This window comes from Aspergillus terreus, genomic scaffold, assembly GCF_000149615.1.
Source record: "Aspergillus terreus NIH2624 scaffold_15 genomic scaffold, whole genome shotgun sequence".
NCBI classification, from domain to species: Eukaryota; Fungi; Ascomycota; class Eurotiomycetes; order Eurotiales; family Aspergillaceae; genus Aspergillus; species Aspergillus terreus.
In genome coordinates this window covers 1,174,110-1,192,853 of record NT_165938.1, presented here as the reverse complement: position 1 = coordinate 1,192,853, position 18,744 = coordinate 1,174,110, and the positions used below count along the sequence as shown (strand labels likewise).

Genomic DNA, 18,744 nt, shown 5'->3' with positions numbered 1-18,744 from the left:
GGCAACTTTCGACTGTTTGGGTCTTCAGATGCGTCACCAGGGCCACCGGTCCGAATCCTTCTGCAGTGCCGCAATGATCTCCCGCTGGAGGCCATGGTGGATCCTTTCCTCACAACTGAATCGCAGTTGAAGAACCTGAATAGACTACCATATCGGTAGACCGACGGGAAGATTCCTCTACGCTGGTTAGTTCGTGGTCCCGCGAAGACCGTGGCGACGTACCGCACTAGCTGGGTGAAGGCAGAGGCCCAGGGCGATCAGAGAACCGGTCTTCCGTAGAATGCGCAGAATACTGGACGACCTCACGTTCATGGCCCGAAGATCTTCACAAATTCGTTCGCTGTCGCTCGCCATCAACCGACGTTCATGAAAAACCAGACCTCGTAGCGTGGATTGACGATGATGAATGGCATCATGAAGACTCGGGAGGAACTGGGGAAAGTTGGAGATCTTCAAGTACAAATACTGCAAAGCTTAAAAAGAAAGGAGAAATTCGAGGATGGCGATGAACGCCAGTCTCTCAGCCAAATCGCGAAAATAGTCGCTGCTGATTGCGAAGTGCCGGAGAGGGACGGGCGTGCGGGACCGTACTAAGAGCTGCAACAAGCGCAGCTCGTTGGGACAGTCTCGGAGGTCAGTGCCTGCAGAGCGCAAAACGGCAATTGTTGGACGCCGAAAGGCAGTGCGCTGGGGAACGAAACGCGTGAAAGGCTCAGCGATGTGAGTAAAGAGTAGGCATTCAAATTGGGTTGGGGACAGCCATCACGGTACGATGACGGAGACAAGTTCAGAATATCCGCTAGTCACAACAGCCCTGTGGATTTTCCTCCGACAGGAGTCTTATAGAGAGCGCCTTCAAGCGTCGGGGGCTTGTTGGAGGCAGTCCCGCAAGACAGTAACCTCGGCCGGGTGTTAAATGCATTCGCACCTTACTCGATGAGAGCTGAGGAATATGACAGGCCTTTTAGATGTTGGCCTGCGAGGGGCCCGGCGCCGTCAGTGATCGAAGAGAGACGGCGGATCTACTTTCGATGCCGCACGAGGTATCCTTGAGCATCCAAGGTGCCGGTGGGGATGCAGGTCCCGCTATGGCATCTAGGCAGGTCAGTTGCGGTCCTTCAGGCACTGGCTCAACACGTACTGAATTGAGGTTTCTAAGTCCTAACCGGATAAGGACTTGGTGAATCTGAGACGATAGGCTCTCTAGGAACCCTTCTCCGCCCGCCGCTTCGGCTGCGACCGTGGCCCACGATTTGACCTGGGGAGGCCTCCCCGGTTCCAATTTGTTCCCAGAGCCCATGGACCTCCTCCAGGAGGTCTTGAAGCGTTTGCTCCTCGCTCCAAATTTCTCGAACCTCCGGCTTGGTCAATTCAGTGATTTCATTTTGAGGTTGAATGATCTTTTGAGCTTGGTGATCAGGTACCCACCATTGGGGCGATAACCCTGCTCTTCCCCCCATCCTCCGAGGGAGAGGAATACGATTGCTGGGTTTATCACATTCTTGACGCATGACCTCGCGGATCGTTCTTTTTTCACTGGCAGGGGTGCAGCTTCACTACCGTCCCTTGCAGACTTTTCCGGGTTCTTAGGCGTGGCTTCCGCCCCCAACCCCGTCCATCCCCTGGGAGGCGCCACCGCTATTGGGCTGCGATAATTATGTACCGCTAGGTACACAAGTACGATTTCATTTAACAACGGCCTGTTTAATATCAACCAGACTTTGTCCTTCGAGAGGTCTCATGCAACTAGTTTCTAAGAGTACTGTAATGACACAGCATAGTCTTTGCAGATACCAAAGCCAGGAATTTCGTAGCAGCACCTCCAGCTGCGCAGATTGCGTACTTCCAAATATTCATTGCACCTTGATTGCCGTGGCGGGGGTTTCAGATTCCATCGTGGCCGCATTCCATGTCTTGGATTCGTATATGGAACGGAGATCCTTGAAGCAGAGGACAAAGTCTATGGGGCAGTCGGTTGACCGGTTTGACAAATTCGGGCTTCTTCCGGATACTTCGACACACAGACCAAAACGTGTGGGAGCGATTACCAAATTGCACTTTTGGATCATCCCGCTCTTGGGGTACACCCAACTACACAAATCTACGATGACCACCTGTACGGTCTCCCATATCCGGTTGGCCACTGTATGGATTACGGATTCTATCCATTCTCTCATGGGCATCCTAATTCCTCCGTTGTTTGGGAGCCTTAATATTACACACATAGATGTCTCTGAAATGCGTTAAGGAGGTTCTATTCGGCCTATTCCCTTATGATGGACTTGTTGGACTGGACACTTTGAGTGATTCGGACTCCCAGTACTACAATGATCATCACCCGAATGACTCAGGTGAATACCAAGCCGTGGCATGCATCCCTTGTTTGTAGGCCATTTTAGAGCTTTCCAAGAGATTTGCGTCGCTTTAATGCGCCCTACCCGCGCGAAAGAAAAAGCCCACTTTGATATCTTGTCTGTCAGGATCATGCCTGAAGGATTCACGTTTCCAACGAATGACGAGAATAGGTTCATAGTGGCTGACCAGGTAAACATAACCTGGGAGATTGCCGCGCCTGTGATATCACTTTACGAAAGCTGCGGGAGCAATAGCCGCACATTAGAAGGTAAGTTGCTACTACTCGATCCAGTCTTGATTCCCTGAAAGCTTTCTATATTTCGGCTCCAACTGACTCCTTGTGATTTCAAGAGCAAGTTAGCAATGGCTACAGCTATGTATGGACAGCAACCCGGAGGGATTACGTCGAGAGTGGCTGCAACTTTATTCTCCAACCATTTACTGCGGCGCACGAGCCTTATGGCAATAATATAACAAGTGTTGTGTTTGGGGTGTCAAGGAGATACACGAGTGATCCTTCGCCAATTTCGTACAATTTCGCCAACCACCCGTCACTGCCCTCGTCGTTCAAGACAGCCGCTTCCACACCAACGCTCGCTACCATCACCACTTCAGAAAGCCCGAAGTCCACGACCACGGGTCCATCGAATTCCGGAGCTAACCATGGCCTGTCGACTGCGAGTAAGATCGGTATCGGCCTCGGCATTCCACTAGGAGCCCTATCGGTAATAATTGCTGTGGGATCGTTCATCCTATATCGGCGACGGAAACAGCAAGAAAAGACCTTGGGGGAAAATTCTGCGACTGTACAATCTGGCGATGGACTCGCGCCGCTTCCTGCATTTGACTACAGAGACAAAAATCGCATGCGTCTGTCTCAGACGGAGTCAATGGAAACAATGCCGTCGCAATTGTCGAGTGACTGTCATTACCAGAGAGGGAATGAGACGGATCGCCCGCTAAGTGAATTGATGTCCGTGGAACGAGTGGAGCTTTCCTGATAGAATATACTGTATGCGGTATGCAGAGAAACGTGGCCTACAGTTGGACATAGCTCTACAAATTATCTGTCAGATATTATTCCTTAATCAAGTGAAGGCTGTCTGATCGCAATCTACTCCTGCCCTGGAGGCTAAAGTTCCTGCGGGAAGGGTCCTTGGCCAAAGACGCTAAACATAAAATGGTATACATTAATGAATGTAGCTGGGGATCGCTAAACCCGATGCTTCATCCGTCTGCAGCCGCAGTTCGTTATATATAATACGCCTGGAGACTCCCGATTCTACTTAAACCCGCTCTTGCTTCCAGGATCCTGTATGCCAACAGCCTCGTAAGGTTACCCACAGTTACACGCAGCAGCCTTTACCAATTATAGCAATAACACGTGGTTTGATATAGTCTCCTTTATATAATTTGGAAGAGCTATACGCTGTGGAAAGAGACATGGCTTCCAGAACTGGTTGGACCAGGTTATATTTTGACGGCGCATTTGTACATACCGCGCGTATCATCAGATGTTTACTTGATGGAATGGGTATGGAGGTTATGAAATGCCCTCCTACTAGCCTGATCTTTATCCTATTGAGAATCTATGGCGCTTACGAAAGCAATTGTTGATGAGCGCCATCCTGAGCCTAAGCAGGCGCCTGATACGTAGGAGACACTATATTGATTAATAGGGCCGACGAAGAGGCCAGGAATGCTATATATGCGAGGTTTCTTCAGGATCTATGGAATACTATGTCTCATCGTGTACAAGCTATTTTATCCGCAGATGGTTTGAACGCAGTATGCTCCCATATAAAAAGCTAGTTCTTTCCCTAAATACTCAATCTTTACGAACAAATAACATTCTAATTTCTTCATTACCAACATACTTGGTTTTATTCCCCCTCCTTTTACAGTACGAGTTTGTGTGATACTCCAGCCTAAAGAAAAAGACCGCCTACTAGTCAATGTATTCGGAGAATTCCGGCCCAATATCAAATTGTGTAGACTAAGAAAGCTCGGTCCACACGTTGTGAGTATTACTTCATCTACAGAGTTCTTCATGCTCTCTGAAAGAGACAACCAAGCGCATGGAGACTGATGGTGTGCACATCCAAACGATATATGATGAGGGACACTGCAAAAGCATACATTGTCAGAAAATGGGCGAGGAATAATTTTTGGTAGCTCAGGCTGGGCTTTGCGACGCTTTCCCACGAGCCCGCATGCATTGTTGGAGCTTCTTAAACTAGCCGTAGACAAACCCGGTCCTGTCCCAAGCCGAAACTCCGATATTTCCACTGTTTCTTCTGGTCTTTGCGACATGTATCTGAGCTGAGCATGGCGAACGTTGTAATGCACATGTATCAATGGCGCTCATAAAGGGAAATTCACACCAGAGACAGAAATCGGTACTGCCTTCCCCTGCACTCGCTAATTCAAAGGAAGGAGATACCTGGGTCCTCAGAAGACGAAAGGTTGTGGTCTGACTGAAGGTAGGACATATACAATGTGAGAGTGTAAGTTAACTATCTACACTAAACTGACACTCTGTAAATCTAGGACTGAGGAGCGTATTGTCAGCGTATAATCCATATTACCCGCATTTTATTGTGTTGTTAAGATTCAACTAGCAGGGAAGGTCAGGCGCCGTGTACATATCGCATATGGTTAGCAACATCGACATGACCAATCAGCATCCCCCGGCAAGTGGGATCGGGGCACCAGGTCCGCGCATCGTGTACTCGGCGAATGTGCCGCTCAAAGCTAGAGTCTCTACTAAATGGCTCCTCCCGAATACCCAAGGCTAGACAGAATAAGCACTGACGCCGCGCCAAATGGATGTTTCGTTTCCCCTGCAAAGCTGCGGTCACCCATTCCGGAACCGCAGCCTGGGAATGTATAATCCGCAGACGGTGTCGTCGGCTCGGGCCGACCTTGGCTACTGCATCCACAGCTGCCGCTCTGCATTCAGTCTCCTCGCGCTCAGTGGTTGGCGCGAATCGAAAGAGCATAGAAAATGCTCGGTATTGTTCGGGGGGAACAGGGCCCGCGTCACGTCTGTCTCCGGATTCTAGGGGCAAGCCATGGACTTGACGTATAATGTCAGCCACGGGCTGCTCCTTATTGAACTTTTCGCGAATGGCCTCCTTCATAACGCGACGAGCCGCCTGGCGTGCAGTATGGTAGGTGTTCCGCTTTTTCATCGCGTCCTCGAATAGTGGGGTCCCCTTGCCTTTAGAAACTGTCCCGTACATCATCTGCACTTTCTGCTTCGCGTGCTGCCACTGCGCCTTGCATCGTTGAACATCGGGCCGTGAATCAGCCTCGGCTTCCTGGGCCTCGTTGAGATCGATCGGTCTGCGTAGATTAATAGAGCGGCCTTGCCCACTCGCTATTCGAATAATATCACTCTGTTGCTGCCGACCGCGCCAGACTGCGCTGAAGTCTTTCGGAAAGTAATCAGGAGCATACCGGTCTTGGTAAACAGACCCTGATGCATGTTGAAGAAGTAGGTTTTGTTGCGCTTCGCTGATTTCGCCTGACATAAGTAAGCGCTTCTACTCTGCAATTTACCATAGGTAGATACGTACAGCTGCTATTGAGAGCTTCGCCTGCGCCTCGGCGGAGCCAGTATGAAGTGATAGGCAAATCAAACCCTGCAAGCTCGCCAAGTCTCTTCAGCCAAGCGTTTAATGTCCTGGCAGAGATATCAAATAATAACGCCTCAGGCTCTCCGGGGCACAACGAGAGGGATCCGGCATCTGGCGGTACCTGCAAAGCGTATAACTTCTCCGCGGATACTATGTGAAGATGGAGGAAGGCAGACTTCCGAAGCAGCAGTGCCAACAACAGAGTTTTTGGACACAACAGGAGGCATGGTTCGCTAGGAACCTCCGGGATCCCCAAAGTCGGGCTATAAGCAGCATGGTCAAAATGAGACTGACTTATCCAGACACAGTAGTGCTTACTTTTGCTTCTTCCTTCCACGGTATCGCTTTGTCCTATTTGGTTTCACCTCCAAGACCATGTGCGGCCGTTCCCGTCCCGTAGGAAACAGTGTGACAGCGACGTCGGCGTGTCGCACGTGCAACAGTGCGTCGGGCCTGTGGCCCGTCATGCCTGCAAGGAGGACGATTAAGGCTAGCTGGACCGGGTCCCATGTCTCGCTCCCTGTGGTCCACAGTACCTTCATCAGTTGGAAGACATCTTCTGACCGCAGGATCGGTTTCTGTTTCCTCTCCGTTCGGAGCCCGTGTTTAGCGGTCAGTTGATCACGAACCTACTCATACGAGTGTTAGCCTGTGCCGAACATGGTGGGGGAATAGACCTACACCTGTCATTTTGTCCTTGATGAGCCCCGGAATAGAGAGCCCAACTTTCTCGCGACGGAGGAGCGTCCAGACATTCCAATATGTCTGTAGCGTTGAAGCTGCATTAATGTACTGCCGGCGATTGGTGACCGTATAGTCGAAGAACGTCCAGAGAGTTCTGATATTAGGAGGGTCTTCTCTCATGAGCTGAAGGGGATCTCGATTTGTTTCCCCACAGAACCTGAAGTCGACTAAGCAAATTGACAAACTCGACTCGAGGCAACCCCGAAGGATTTAAACCAAAGAACACGTACCGGCACCAGAGATCCCAGACCCATCTCTGGAGACTGACTGTGTTTGGTTCATATTTACGCTTCTGGATTTCATTCTCATCCAGATTATTCTCCAACTGCAACCAATTGTGGCCAGTATTCATCGTCAGTCCTGCATTGTTGCTAGCATAGATCATCGGTAGATCATGTAAACTGTGGAAGTCGGGTGTGATATTTTCCACTCCTGTCCCAGTGCGTCGGCATTTTTGGAAAGCTGATACCATCCCATTTTCCGCGTTGCTCTGTAGTCTACCCTTCAGAGCAGCACTGGGGCTAGTTGAACTCTGCTGCCTTTGTTGAATGGTTTTCTGGCGAGGGCAAGAATATTGGGACAGACGAATGCAAGCCTTCGCCAGGAGGCCAACAGATCGAAGTCGGTATGGCATGGAGATGAGAAGCTAGAACGAAAGCCCAATGATGAAAATAAGGACTAGATGTTCTGTTGATCTGAACGATAAGGTGTGAAGGGGAAACAACGGATAAGTCCTAGGGGTCTTAGAATCACTGACAAGTCAACGGAAGCCGAATAGGGTGGGAGGGCTAAGGCAGTGTAGGTCTAGTGGTGTGCGATCGGATTCCATACATCTCCCGAGGGGAACCGGACGCAGTTTTATGCGCCCTCGTGAGACGTTGGAAGTAGAAGTGCTCCAGTAATTCTCGCGGTCTAGGGCTGCTAGTATTAGCTACGACGAGACTACAGGTGTGATTGGATCTTGGCCATCTCACAGTGGTGGAGCTTCGTGGGTCGAGGAAGCAGTTTCCAGACCGGAGAGAGCCACGGTTCACTCACGTGCCAGGAGACTCGGGGTCATGTTCCGTGGGAAGGGCCGGGACAGTGCTGGGCGGCGGGTGGAGAGCCGGTGCAATGAGGCCGCAAAAGCGGCACCTCGAAGACCACAGAAGAGGCAGGTCTGGCACCGTAAGTCCGTTTAATTCTATAAAGAACTCCTACTAAAGCCTATTAAATATAAAAAAGAATTTTAAAAAATCTTTCCGCTAATCTTTCTACACTTTTAATCTACTATAAATATTATAATTCTATATAAATTAGCAGATATTTTTAACTATATTAAACTAGAAATAATTTTAACTAATAAATTAGTATATCTATTTTTTTCTAAAATAACCGAAGGCTAAAAAATCGTAAATTTACTAGATTAAATTTATATAAAGTAGTTTATAACTAAAAATTTATTATTTACTACAGAATTATATTAAACTCTATTAATTAAACTAATACTCTATTAGAGAGACTTTTACCTATATATATATAAAGTATTTTCTTTTACTTTCTTATAAATAGGCTATAATCTTCTAGTATTATAAATCTTAGTTTTTCGCTTTATTTTATTAGTTCTATTTTTTTTTATATAAGAGAGCTGTTTTTAAAACTATAGATAAAATCTCTACTAATTAATCTTTTTTTAAAAAAAATTATATTATATAGTTTTTTACATATTTATTATTATTTAAAAAAGTATTTTATTCGCGCTTTAATAAAATATCTACTTTACTATTATCTACTTCTTTATAATATATAAATTTAAAGTTAAACTAGCTAAGAAATAGAAATTATTATATATATTATTCTATAAGTTTCTAAGATATAAAGAAATATTCTAAATTCTTATAATTAATTATTATTTAGAACTTTAGTATAGAGTATAATTTTATATCTTAGATTTTTAGATACTATATAACTACAAGTAGTTTTTTATTATAAATTTTATAATTATACTCTGCCGGAATATTTTATTTAAAAAAATAAGCGTAGAGACATAGAACTTTTTCTAAATTATATTAGAAGAATACTTCGCCGATATTATAGCTTAAAAAATTAGTTTTTACTACTATTATATAATCTAAATTAAAGAAAACTAGAATAGGCCCTATAATAAATATTCTTTTTAGTATATTAAAGCTATTCTAGCAGATCTATATCTATTAAAATACTACTTTCTTTTTAGTAAGATTTATTAGAAATTATATAATACTAAAGAAATTTTTAATAAAATACTAGTAAAAATTTATAAAACTAAAGAATTCTTATACGCTCTTAACAGTAGTTAATAGTTTTTAGTTCTAAATAGCTTTAATCTTCTCTAAATCTATCTTAACTCTCTATTTAGTCTAAATAATAAATTCTAGATATTTAGTTTCTTTAACTTCGAATTTATATTTCTTAATATTTAGATAAAGGCTTACTTTCTAAAGTTTCTTTAGAATCTTTTATATATAATTTTAATATTAGTTAAGATTTTTATTAGTATAGATTAGAATATTATTAAAATATACGGAGCAGAATTTATTTAAATATTTATATAGTATCTAGTTAATATATTTTTAAAAGATTAATAGAGCGTTTACTAATCTAAAAAAAATAACTAGTTATTTATAAAGGCTATACTATATATAGAATATAGTTATTTATTCTTATTCTTTAGTAATTTAAATCTTATAGAAAATAGCGGTAATATTAAGCTTAGTAAACTATTTCGCTTAACCGATCTAGTTTAACATCTTATTAATAAAAAAAAAAGATAACAGTCTTTTTTAATAATTATATTTAGAGCCCGGTAATCTATATAAAACTAAAAACTATTTTTAGATTTCTATATAAACAGAACCGATACAGTAATAAAAAAATAACTAATTTTAATAAAGTTTTTTTATAGTAGATTAGTTAGCTCTTTTTATAGCGCGACTAACTTTTTACAGAATATTAAATATAGTAGTCTTTAAAAAATCTCCGGATTTTTCTTATTTTCCTATATAAGCTTAATAAAATAATTAATTCTAAGGTTTTAATAAAGAAGAAGATTTTAGATCTTATCTAGATTAAATAAATTAAAATATTAGTAATACTGTAGTAGTAGCTTTTTCTATAGATTTATTAGTTTTTTTATTTTTAAAATCTTTTAGATATTTATTATTAAAATAAAGAAGATTTATATAGTCTAGAGATTTCTCTTAGCTTAGTATACGTATATTTATATAGCCTTTATTAAAACTTTATATAGATCTAATAGAGTTATAGATTTTTAAATTTTATTCTATAAACAGAAATATATTATATAAAGATATAATTTTCCGCGTTTAATATTAAGCTAACTTTTATAGTATCGCAGCTAGAGTATTTCTAAAATTATATTATAATTAAGTTAGTTAGGTAATATATACAGGCACGCGCTTACTTTTAAATAGATTTTAATATCTAATTATACTTATATAATTTCTGTAAGAATATTTAACTTACTTATTACTCTTTTTACTACCTGCAGAGTAATTATAATTATAGATATTTAATAGACTTCTATAAATATCTTGCTAATAATGCTATAGATTAGATAGCCTATATCTATTATTATATATATTAAAATAATTTAATTTATAAATAAGTATATAATAAAAAAAGAGGAATCTAAAGGCTTTTAAAAAAAGCTTTCTTAAAAATTTTCTAAGAATTTCCTATATAAAGTTAAAAAAAGTTAAAAAAATTTAATTATTTTAACTGTTTTCTCTCTATTTTTTTATATATAATTTTATATAAAAGTTACTTTTTTTTTAAATTCTTTAATTCTAATTCTTAATTGCTGTTAAAAAAAATTATTCTTTAAATATTAGCTATTTATTTAAAAGATAGTAGTAGTAATAAACAGTAGCTTTATATATAGTAATCTCTCTTTTTATATTAAATATATTTTTTTTTTATTTTTTTTATTATATTTCTCTATATTAATTTATACTGTTTACTTAGGCGGCTTTATATAATTAATTAATTTTAAGTTTTTAATCTTTTTATATAGAGCTATAATCTAGATTATAATTAGTTTTTATTTTATAGAGTTAGAATAAGCCAACTATAAAAAACTTATTAATCTTTTTTTAATAAAAGTTTTTTTTACTATAGCTATTATATAAACTTATCTCTTATTTAGTTTCTTTATTTATTAGATATTATAGTTTATATACTATAATTAGTTATAATAAGCTTTATATATATCTATCTAAAGAATACTAATTATTTCTTTAAGAAGCTACTAATTAACTATAGTATTTAAAAGAGCTTTTTTTTTTAGAAATTATTCTAGCTAATTCTTCCTGCACTAAGTAGTACTTTATTAAATTTATTTAGAAATTTCTTTAAGTCGCGTTTTCTTTATTTTATAATATTAATTTATATAAAAGCTTTTTTTTATTAGTTAGTGTTGAACTGTACCACTAGACCAAAAAGGGTGACGCCACACTATCTGGTTAGTAATACAGTCCTATCTGGGCTGTCTGACACACCCCCCCAGTTTAGCGCGATTACTGGGCTTAGTAATCGGGATAAACTGACCAATCACAGACAGTGGTCAGAGTCATCGAAATCAGGCAGCAATTCAGGGCAGAAATCGGGTCAGAAATCAGGTCAGAATCAGGTAGAAATCCATAGAATTCAGTGATCAAAATCAGATCTTCGACCCTACTAGGGTTCGAACGCGCGCCATAGGGCGGTCAGATAAATCGGGAAGTAGTAGGTGACCAATCAGATGGCCCCTACCATAGCAAACCGGGCTCATAACTGTTGAACTGTACCACTAGACCAAAAAGGGTGACGCCACACTATCTGGTTAGTAATACAGTCCTATCTGGCTGTCTGACAGTTAGAATTATTAAAAACTTTATTTAATACCGTAGCGAATTCTCTCTATTCTATAATTATTTCTAATTTTTAACAGGCTTATAGCTAAAGAAAAATACACTAGCTAGTCTTGCCTTAAAAATAGCTATAAATATAATAAACTTACTTCTTTTCTATACTATAATATATAATATTAATCGCGAATTTTATATAAAAATTTATTTAAAAAGAAAAATAATCTTTTAAATTTTTTTTATTAAAAAATTTAATATTTAAATAACGCGGCTGGGATTAATTAAAGCTTACTATTTTTAGTATTAGAAATATTATAGTAGTTATAGTTATAATATATATATTTAGCTGTTAATTCTATATAGCGCGTAATTCAGCTTAAAAGCTATTATTCTTCTTTTAATATTATTATCTTTAAGCTTATATCTCTATATAGAGCTCTTAAAGTTATTATAGAAGTATAGTTATATTTCTCTCTTCTATTATTGTAGTAGAAGACTATTTCCTACTGTTTTAGTATTTTATTTAGCTATTTCTAATATTATAAAACGAATAGAGATAGATCTTTCTATCTAAACATACTATATAAACAAAAAAGAATAGCTAAGGAATAGGAAGTCGAGTAGCAGTTAAATATTAATAAATAAAGGGAAGTAGGGCGGTGTACTGCGGTAGAATAATTTATAGTCTCTAGGGCTAGGAGTTTATAAGGAAGCTTTCTTCGGGATCTCTATATATAAGGCCCTGCCTAGCTCCAACCTATAGTTTATACAGAGCCTATAGAACCTATGGTCTGTACTAGGCCTATAGAACCCATAACATCCTAGACTTTTAGATTCCTAAAAACACTTATCCTAGAAATACTATTTCTCAGAATACAGCGTTCTAGGATTTCTTCGAACCTAAGACTAGTAAATCTTAGGATATATTAATCTAGAATAGTCTATTTTAGAAAAGAAAATATTCTCGGATAAAGATATTATTATTCACCGGATTACAAAATATAAAACCTATCTTATTCCGAAATAGGGTTTCCTAAGCTTATTTATTCCTATATTTATACTAGTCTCCAAATAATATATCTTAAGTTAAGTCTTATACATATAAACTATTGTATGTAATTTTCTAAAGAACAGAAGCTTTAATAGAAGAGATATATACTATCTAGAGTGGGCATTCTTAACCGTTCAGGTTAATTACCGAGCTTTTATAATATGTATTTAACCTACTAAAATTATGTAATATAGTATTATAATAAAGAAATTAGATATCACGTGCTATACAATATTTAATTACATAGTAAAATACCACTATTACGCTATATTAGTAAATAATACATGACTGATCAATTTTAGACCCTTTTTTATAGTGTATTTTTTAACCGTTGAGTATTATACGGTATTATAAATGTATTACGTAATATAGTTCTATATATATTATATAATAATATTATATATATATAAATTTTAATTTTAAATTTAATTATACCTAATATTCAAGCTATAATCTTTATACCTGAGGCGGTATTTTTTAACCGTTTTAGCTAAAACGGTTAATAAAACGGTTAACCATGCCCACTCTAATACTATCCTTATAGAATAGCTATAAAACTCTTAAAAATAGATAACCTTATAAGTATAGATCTCTTACTCCTATAAACCATTAACCCCTACGCAAAAACAGATATCTTATTCCTAGTAACATAATATCTCTTTATAGAAACATTCAGTATTTTACGTAAGAATTAAACATATCTTAGTTAGATATATGTCTTCAGTAGTTAAGAACCTTAACTTATAAGTTCTAAAATACTAGCTACAAAAACTAATCAATTCTTACTACTTCTATACTCCTACGCTACGTTCCTACAATTAATAGTTAGCAATCTTTCCAGAGTTAATGGCACCTCGACGGGCAATAGTGAATTACAATAACTTTATCCGATACTTCTAGTATATATCTAAATTATCTGGCCATAAAGCCGGAGAACTTTAATCTAATAAGACTCGACTAAAAGATACAAGCAATATAGCTGTAGGTTAAAAAATCTTCGTAAGGCAAGCATAATTAGGGATTCCTGCACCTAAAAACCTCGACATTACCGCTATAAAGCCTCAGATATAAGCGATAGACCCTAATAATCAGGACACTTCGAGCTAGCAGCGACTAAAGGTCCGGCCGGCCGACTCTCAGATTTTTATTTATAAAGCCATTATCGGTAGATACCCTTTATCCTTACTAAAGCCTTAATATCTATATTTCCTACTGTTAAGGCCTTTATTACTATATATATAATTAAATAAGGCGCAGACTAGTTCCAGATCGGAGCCTATAAAAGCTAGGGCTAGGGGAGTAAGTAATTCTATTAAAGAAAGAAAGATAAAAAAAAAGCTAAAAGATCAAAATATAAACAAAGGCCCTAAAGAAGACAAGGAGAATAAAGGAAAGTAATAGAAAAAAACCAAAAGAAGTCTAGGGGTTTTTATATTACTCTCAGTCTATAACATAATTATTAGCTATTACAGTCAGTAAAGTAATAGATAAGAGTTAAGTAATAGTTCCTTTTATTATAAACCAAGTCTGGACCAAGTAAACAATAGAGCTTTATATACGGAATTTATTCCAGATTCAATTAGATTAATTGGAAATTAATCTGCTACTTATCTTATATATAAACCCTTAAGTTTCTAAATATAAATAACAACAATCAATGTTCCTCTAAATCATAACACATAATACCTTTACTTAGGTAGATATAGATTACCTTAAATTTAATTATAAACACCTAAGGTAGTTCCATGGAACAATCTTAATAGTTACGATAGTTGTCAACAACGCAACTAAGACCTTAATCCGCCCGCGAAACACTTGTATTCTGCAGCCGAACTAACAATAATGCCTAGACACTGAATGCAGTAGCTTTCTATGTATATATCCATGACGTCATACAAGGCATATCTTTGTATGGATCTCATGCTGTGCACAAGGGATGGATACGCGGGTCTCTCACCGCAGGCTGCCTTGAGCATCTTTGGAGTTTACTGGTCTGTTCGCTGCTTTATACAGCCACCTCAATTAGTTGACTTGCGCTTCGTGCTCGAGCTACCGGATCAATCGGCTCTATCCAAGGTCCGAGCAATATCGAAAGCCATTCAATTCGGGGAAAGTCCACCTTCAGGCGAGGTTAACGGAGAGCTAGGGACGACTTGCAAGCTATTGGCCCTAATGGGTTGCTGGTATTTTCTGCAATCATTGGGCTCTTGACCCGACTGACTCTTCGCTCTAGGGTCCATGTCCGGGAATTTGTGGCAGCCTTGCGCATAGCGGAAGACCCAGTATCTATGCTCACATCCTTCACTGAAATGGATATCCAAACGACAGCCTGCTTCAACTCCTTCGACAATGCACGGCATGCCTCTCCGGAATCAAGCCCCGCCAGCCTTGACAAGTTCATCGTAGCAGACATTCTATACCATCAATGCCGGGCCATCCCCCATCTGTATATGTTTCTTCTTAACCAAGACACCTATGCTACCCAGCACGAATTTGTGCAGCTAAGTGGCAGTATGGGCTTTCGTCATCTGCTGCTGCTCACAGAATCCATCCATCGGCTTCTTCAATTGCACGGCTCCGGCCAAGGCACCTCCGCGCCGCCATTCGTGGGATACCCAGCCTTCCTCGCCGCGTCGCTGCAACTAGGCAGCCTGGTGTACCTACGCGAACAACAACAGCAACAGCCACTCTTTGAGGTTGGGAGGCTGACGGAAACCCTCCGCACTTGTGTCTGCACGAGCCTTAACCTTTTGAATCGCCTACGGTTCTTCTGGGCCCCACTTCAGGTGATGGTAAGCCAGCCCGCCTCCTTCTCCTCGCTTCCCGCTTTCTTACTCCTTACCCCGACGCAGTGGAACCAGCTTCTACCACTGATAGCGCGTGCTTCTATACCGATCCCGGATGCGGAGCCCGTCGCAGGTACTGCCAAACCTCTTGTATCAGACCCAATCGCGAAGGAGCTCCAAAGCTTCGCCACCCGCCACCTGTCCGAGATTATGCTTACTATTAACATTCGAGAGCCATTTTACCTGCCTCTCGAGACAGAAGGGCCTGAACAGGATATTCTACTCTCTATCATATATCCCCCGCTTCCCCGGCCGGACCTCCTCATCATCACGTCCCAGAGGATGTCCCCTCGACGGTCCGCCATGACCACGACGAGTTCCTGCCCGAACTGCATGACCAGCTAACACATCTCTGGGCCAACTTCTTCTGAGCGCGATCATGCCTACTGCTGCCGCCATGGAGTTCTGTCATTTCCAACCGTCCTAAAATCTTCTACGAGTCGCCGTAGGCCAATCTGTAGCCAAGAGTGAAAAAAGGGCCGTTGGATCGAGCTGTATTGACTCATGATCGATCTGGCCTTGATGGCACTCCTCTCTATCACCCGTGGTTGAAACCAATCGGAATTGCTCCTTATGCAGATACGGGTAAGTGATTAAGTGGCGGGACCGGATGGGGCGGAGCGGCGGTAGGTCTTTCTGGGGGCTTCAGCGGAGGTCGGTCCCTGTGCGGGCCGATAGATGCTTGGCGGGGCTCTCGGTATGTACTGTACGTACGTACGTGACAGTAGGTGTATCGTTCACCCTGTGAGACGAATTTGTGATTGAAAAAACTCACATAACGAATCATCACGATCAAACAGCAAATGATAACTTAAACATGCTCGCCCCTGCTGGCACACGCTGCCTTTCAACCCTCAAAAAGTCTCCACCTTGGTATCCCGATAGCAGTGTCGCGCCCGGTTGGTGAACTCAACCACGAGGTGCTGCCGGTGCTGCTCGAAGAGCACCTCCGGCGCCGGGGCAGGAAAGTGGATGCAGAGGTTGGCGTCGAAGCCCACGCTGTTGGCATGGGGCCGGAACTGGTGGAGCACGTAGCCGTTGATCTGGCCGCCGTCCGTACGGCCGTATCCAGTCATCTGGAGCGGGTACGCTTCGGCGTCGAGCTCGCCGAGCTGACACGCGTGGGAGGGCGGGGCGAAGGTGATGAAGAAGCGCGAGATCCACGGTCCCAGGTTCTCGTTGACTTTTTCGTGGTAGCCGGGGCTGCTGCCACCATCAGCATTAGCGTTAGCAGCAGCAGCAGGCGACACCACGACCCAGTGCTCGGGCTGGGCCGCCAGCATCCAGGGCACGCGATTTTGGCACCGTTCACGGAACCAGCCCAGGAACTCGTCCATGGACAGCCCGTTGATGGCTAGTTCGACGCGGGCGGGCCGGAATTCGTTGGTGGGGTTGTCAGCCAGCACTTGCCGCCAGAAGGCGTTGGATTCGTCAATGTCGGGTTGCAGGAGTCGCTCGGTAGCTTCCAGGCCAAGCCGGGCCTTGATCTTGGAAAGGGCTCGGCGCGCGAACACTAGCTCGTACTCCTCCGCTATTCCGGATGTCGTGGGGCCGAGGGTGACCTGCGTGGCGAAACCGGCGGGCCAGTCGAGGACCCTGGAGGAGGACATTTCCTTGGAAAAGACGTTTGATACTACCGGATAGTGATGGTTTGTGAAAACTAACAGTCTATGGGTGGGAGTCACGACGGGCGATGGTCTTTCTAATACCTGTCGGGACCGATTGCTTCTCGGCGGATCGGATGTTAGGCGGGCCGGTAAGCTGCAAGCCAAGGGCGTTCTGTTATGCCGCAAATCATTCGAAGAAAGCGCCACCATTTGACGGCAGTGGTTGGTCTATGAAGCCGCATAGCCGGCTGGCCTACACTTCGTCCTCGGACGGAGGATGAAAAGACGGATGCATAGAGGTTTATGCACATCCTACACTTTCCGTGTTCCGGCACGAACTGTCCTTAAGTCGATCTCTGCAGTCAGCCATCACTAGAAAATTCACGATGCTTTCGCTTCCAATTCCACTAAAACACCATTTACGATGCCTACCACGCGCGCAATCTTAACCGATGCAACTGGCGAGCCGTACATCGCGCCCGTCAAGGAGATCTACGCAACCTCCCGAACGAGGTCCTGGTGCAAGTCGAATTCTCCGGGGTCAACCCAGCCGATTTAGGGCATGCCCGGGTGGGATTCAGCAACACAGTGGCCGGGTATGACTTCTCTGGCACGGTGATAGCGACTGGCGCCGAGCGCGCAGGGCAATTCAATGCCGGCGATCGCGTGATAGGCTTCGCGGCGCCCGCGCTGGACAAGCCTAAGCAGTACGGAGCGCACCAGGACGTCCACTGCGCCCGCCATTTCGTCTACCACGTGCCAGCCGCCATGCCGATGGAGGAGGCCGCATGCTTCATGGTAGTAACGCACACAGCGGCCGACGCGCTTTTCAACCAGCTCCACCTCTCGCTGGACGCGTCCGGCAACGACAATCCTGCACCCCAACCCCTCCTAGTATGGGGCGGCGCCAGTGCCGTCGGCACGGCCGCCATTCAACTCGCCGTCAAGGCCGGATGCACTCCCATCCTCACGACGGCCTCATCGCGCAACAACGCGGCCCTTCGCCAGCTCGGCGCTACCGAGTGCTTCGACTACGCAGACCTGGACGTCGTCAGCAAGATCGGCGCCGCTCTGGCGAAATACACCTCCCGGCCCCTGGCGCGCGTGCTGGACGCGGTTGTCGCCCGCAACCCGCCCCCTTCCTCGACGACCCTCTGCGAAGCATGCGTCGATCCCACCACCGAAAACGCGCTCTTCACCTCGCCCGTCCCCGCGACAAAGGAGGCAACACGACCCTGGACTCGCACCTTTGCCTGCCGCAACGTGGCCGTCGACTTCACCCTGCCGGACGGGACGGTGCTTCGACACGCCCCGGATCAACAGATGCAAGACCGCATCGACCACGCGATCCGCTGGGCCATCGCCGCGTACGGCACGGAATATAGGATGCCCAATGTGGCGGTAGTGCAGGGTGGCGAGGCGGGCATACGTGCCATGCGCGATGCCGTGGCTGGGAAGGCTAGTATGCAGAAGTTTGTCATCCAGCATCCGATTTAGACTATATAGATATTGGAAGTTATATCATAAATATCAAATTTATAAATGTGGTAATATCTAATTCTTCTTTATTATTAGTAATTATAAATTATTATATCTAATTCAATAAGATTCCTA

General features: G+C 42.6%; 5 protein-coding genes across 5 annotated transcripts; 3 read left to right on the top strand and 2 right to left on the bottom strand.

Moving 5' to 3' along the window:
- Positions 1–2,106: 2,106 nt before the first annotated feature.
- On the top strand, positions 2,107–3,356 carry ATEG_09909 (uncharacterized protein; the record flags this gene model as incomplete). The annotated part of the gene is made up of 4 exons (XM_001218530.1): positions 2,107–2,145; positions 2,228–2,385; positions 2,526–2,623; positions 2,743–3,356. 4 exons carry the CDS (start codon positions 2,107–2,109, stop codon positions 3,354–3,356), a joined length of 909 nt encoding a protein of 302 aa, XP_001218531.1.
- Positions 3,357–4,985: 1,629 nt separating this feature from the next.
- Positions 4,986–7,374, bottom strand: ATEG_09908 (DUF3435 domain-containing protein; the record flags this gene model as incomplete). Its single annotated transcript, XM_001218529.1, has 5 exons — positions 4,986–5,884; positions 5,937–6,259; positions 6,315–6,625; positions 6,678–6,834; positions 6,971–7,374. The coding sequence occupies 5 exons, from the start codon at positions 7,372–7,374 to the stop codon at positions 4,986–4,988; spliced, it is 2,094 nt and encodes a 697-aa protein (XP_001218530.1).
- Positions 7,375–14,561: 7,187 nt separating this feature from the next.
- Positions 14,562–15,868, top strand: ATEG_09907 (uncharacterized protein; the record flags this gene model as incomplete). Its single annotated transcript, XM_001218528.1, has 2 exons — positions 14,562–14,860; positions 14,911–15,868. The coding sequence occupies 2 exons, from the start codon at positions 14,562–14,564 to the stop codon at positions 15,866–15,868; spliced, it is 1,257 nt and encodes a 418-aa protein (XP_001218529.1).
- A 509-nt stretch (positions 15,869–16,377) lies between these two features.
- ATEG_09906 (uncharacterized protein) lies at positions 16,378–17,133 on the bottom strand (the record flags this gene model as incomplete). Its single annotated transcript, XM_001218527.1, has 1 exon — positions 16,378–17,133. The coding sequence occupies one exon, from the start codon at positions 17,131–17,133 to the stop codon at positions 16,378–16,380; it is 756 nt and encodes a 251-aa protein (XP_001218528.1).
- Positions 17,134–17,692: 559 nt separating this feature from the next.
- On the top strand, positions 17,693–18,627 carry ATEG_09905 (uncharacterized protein; the record flags this gene model as incomplete). The annotated part of the gene is made up of 2 exons (XM_001218526.1): positions 17,693–17,726; positions 17,774–18,627. The coding sequence occupies 2 exons, from the start codon at positions 17,693–17,695 to the stop codon at positions 18,625–18,627; spliced, it is 888 nt and encodes a 295-aa protein (XP_001218527.1).
- Positions 18,628–18,744: the final 117 nt, after the last annotated feature.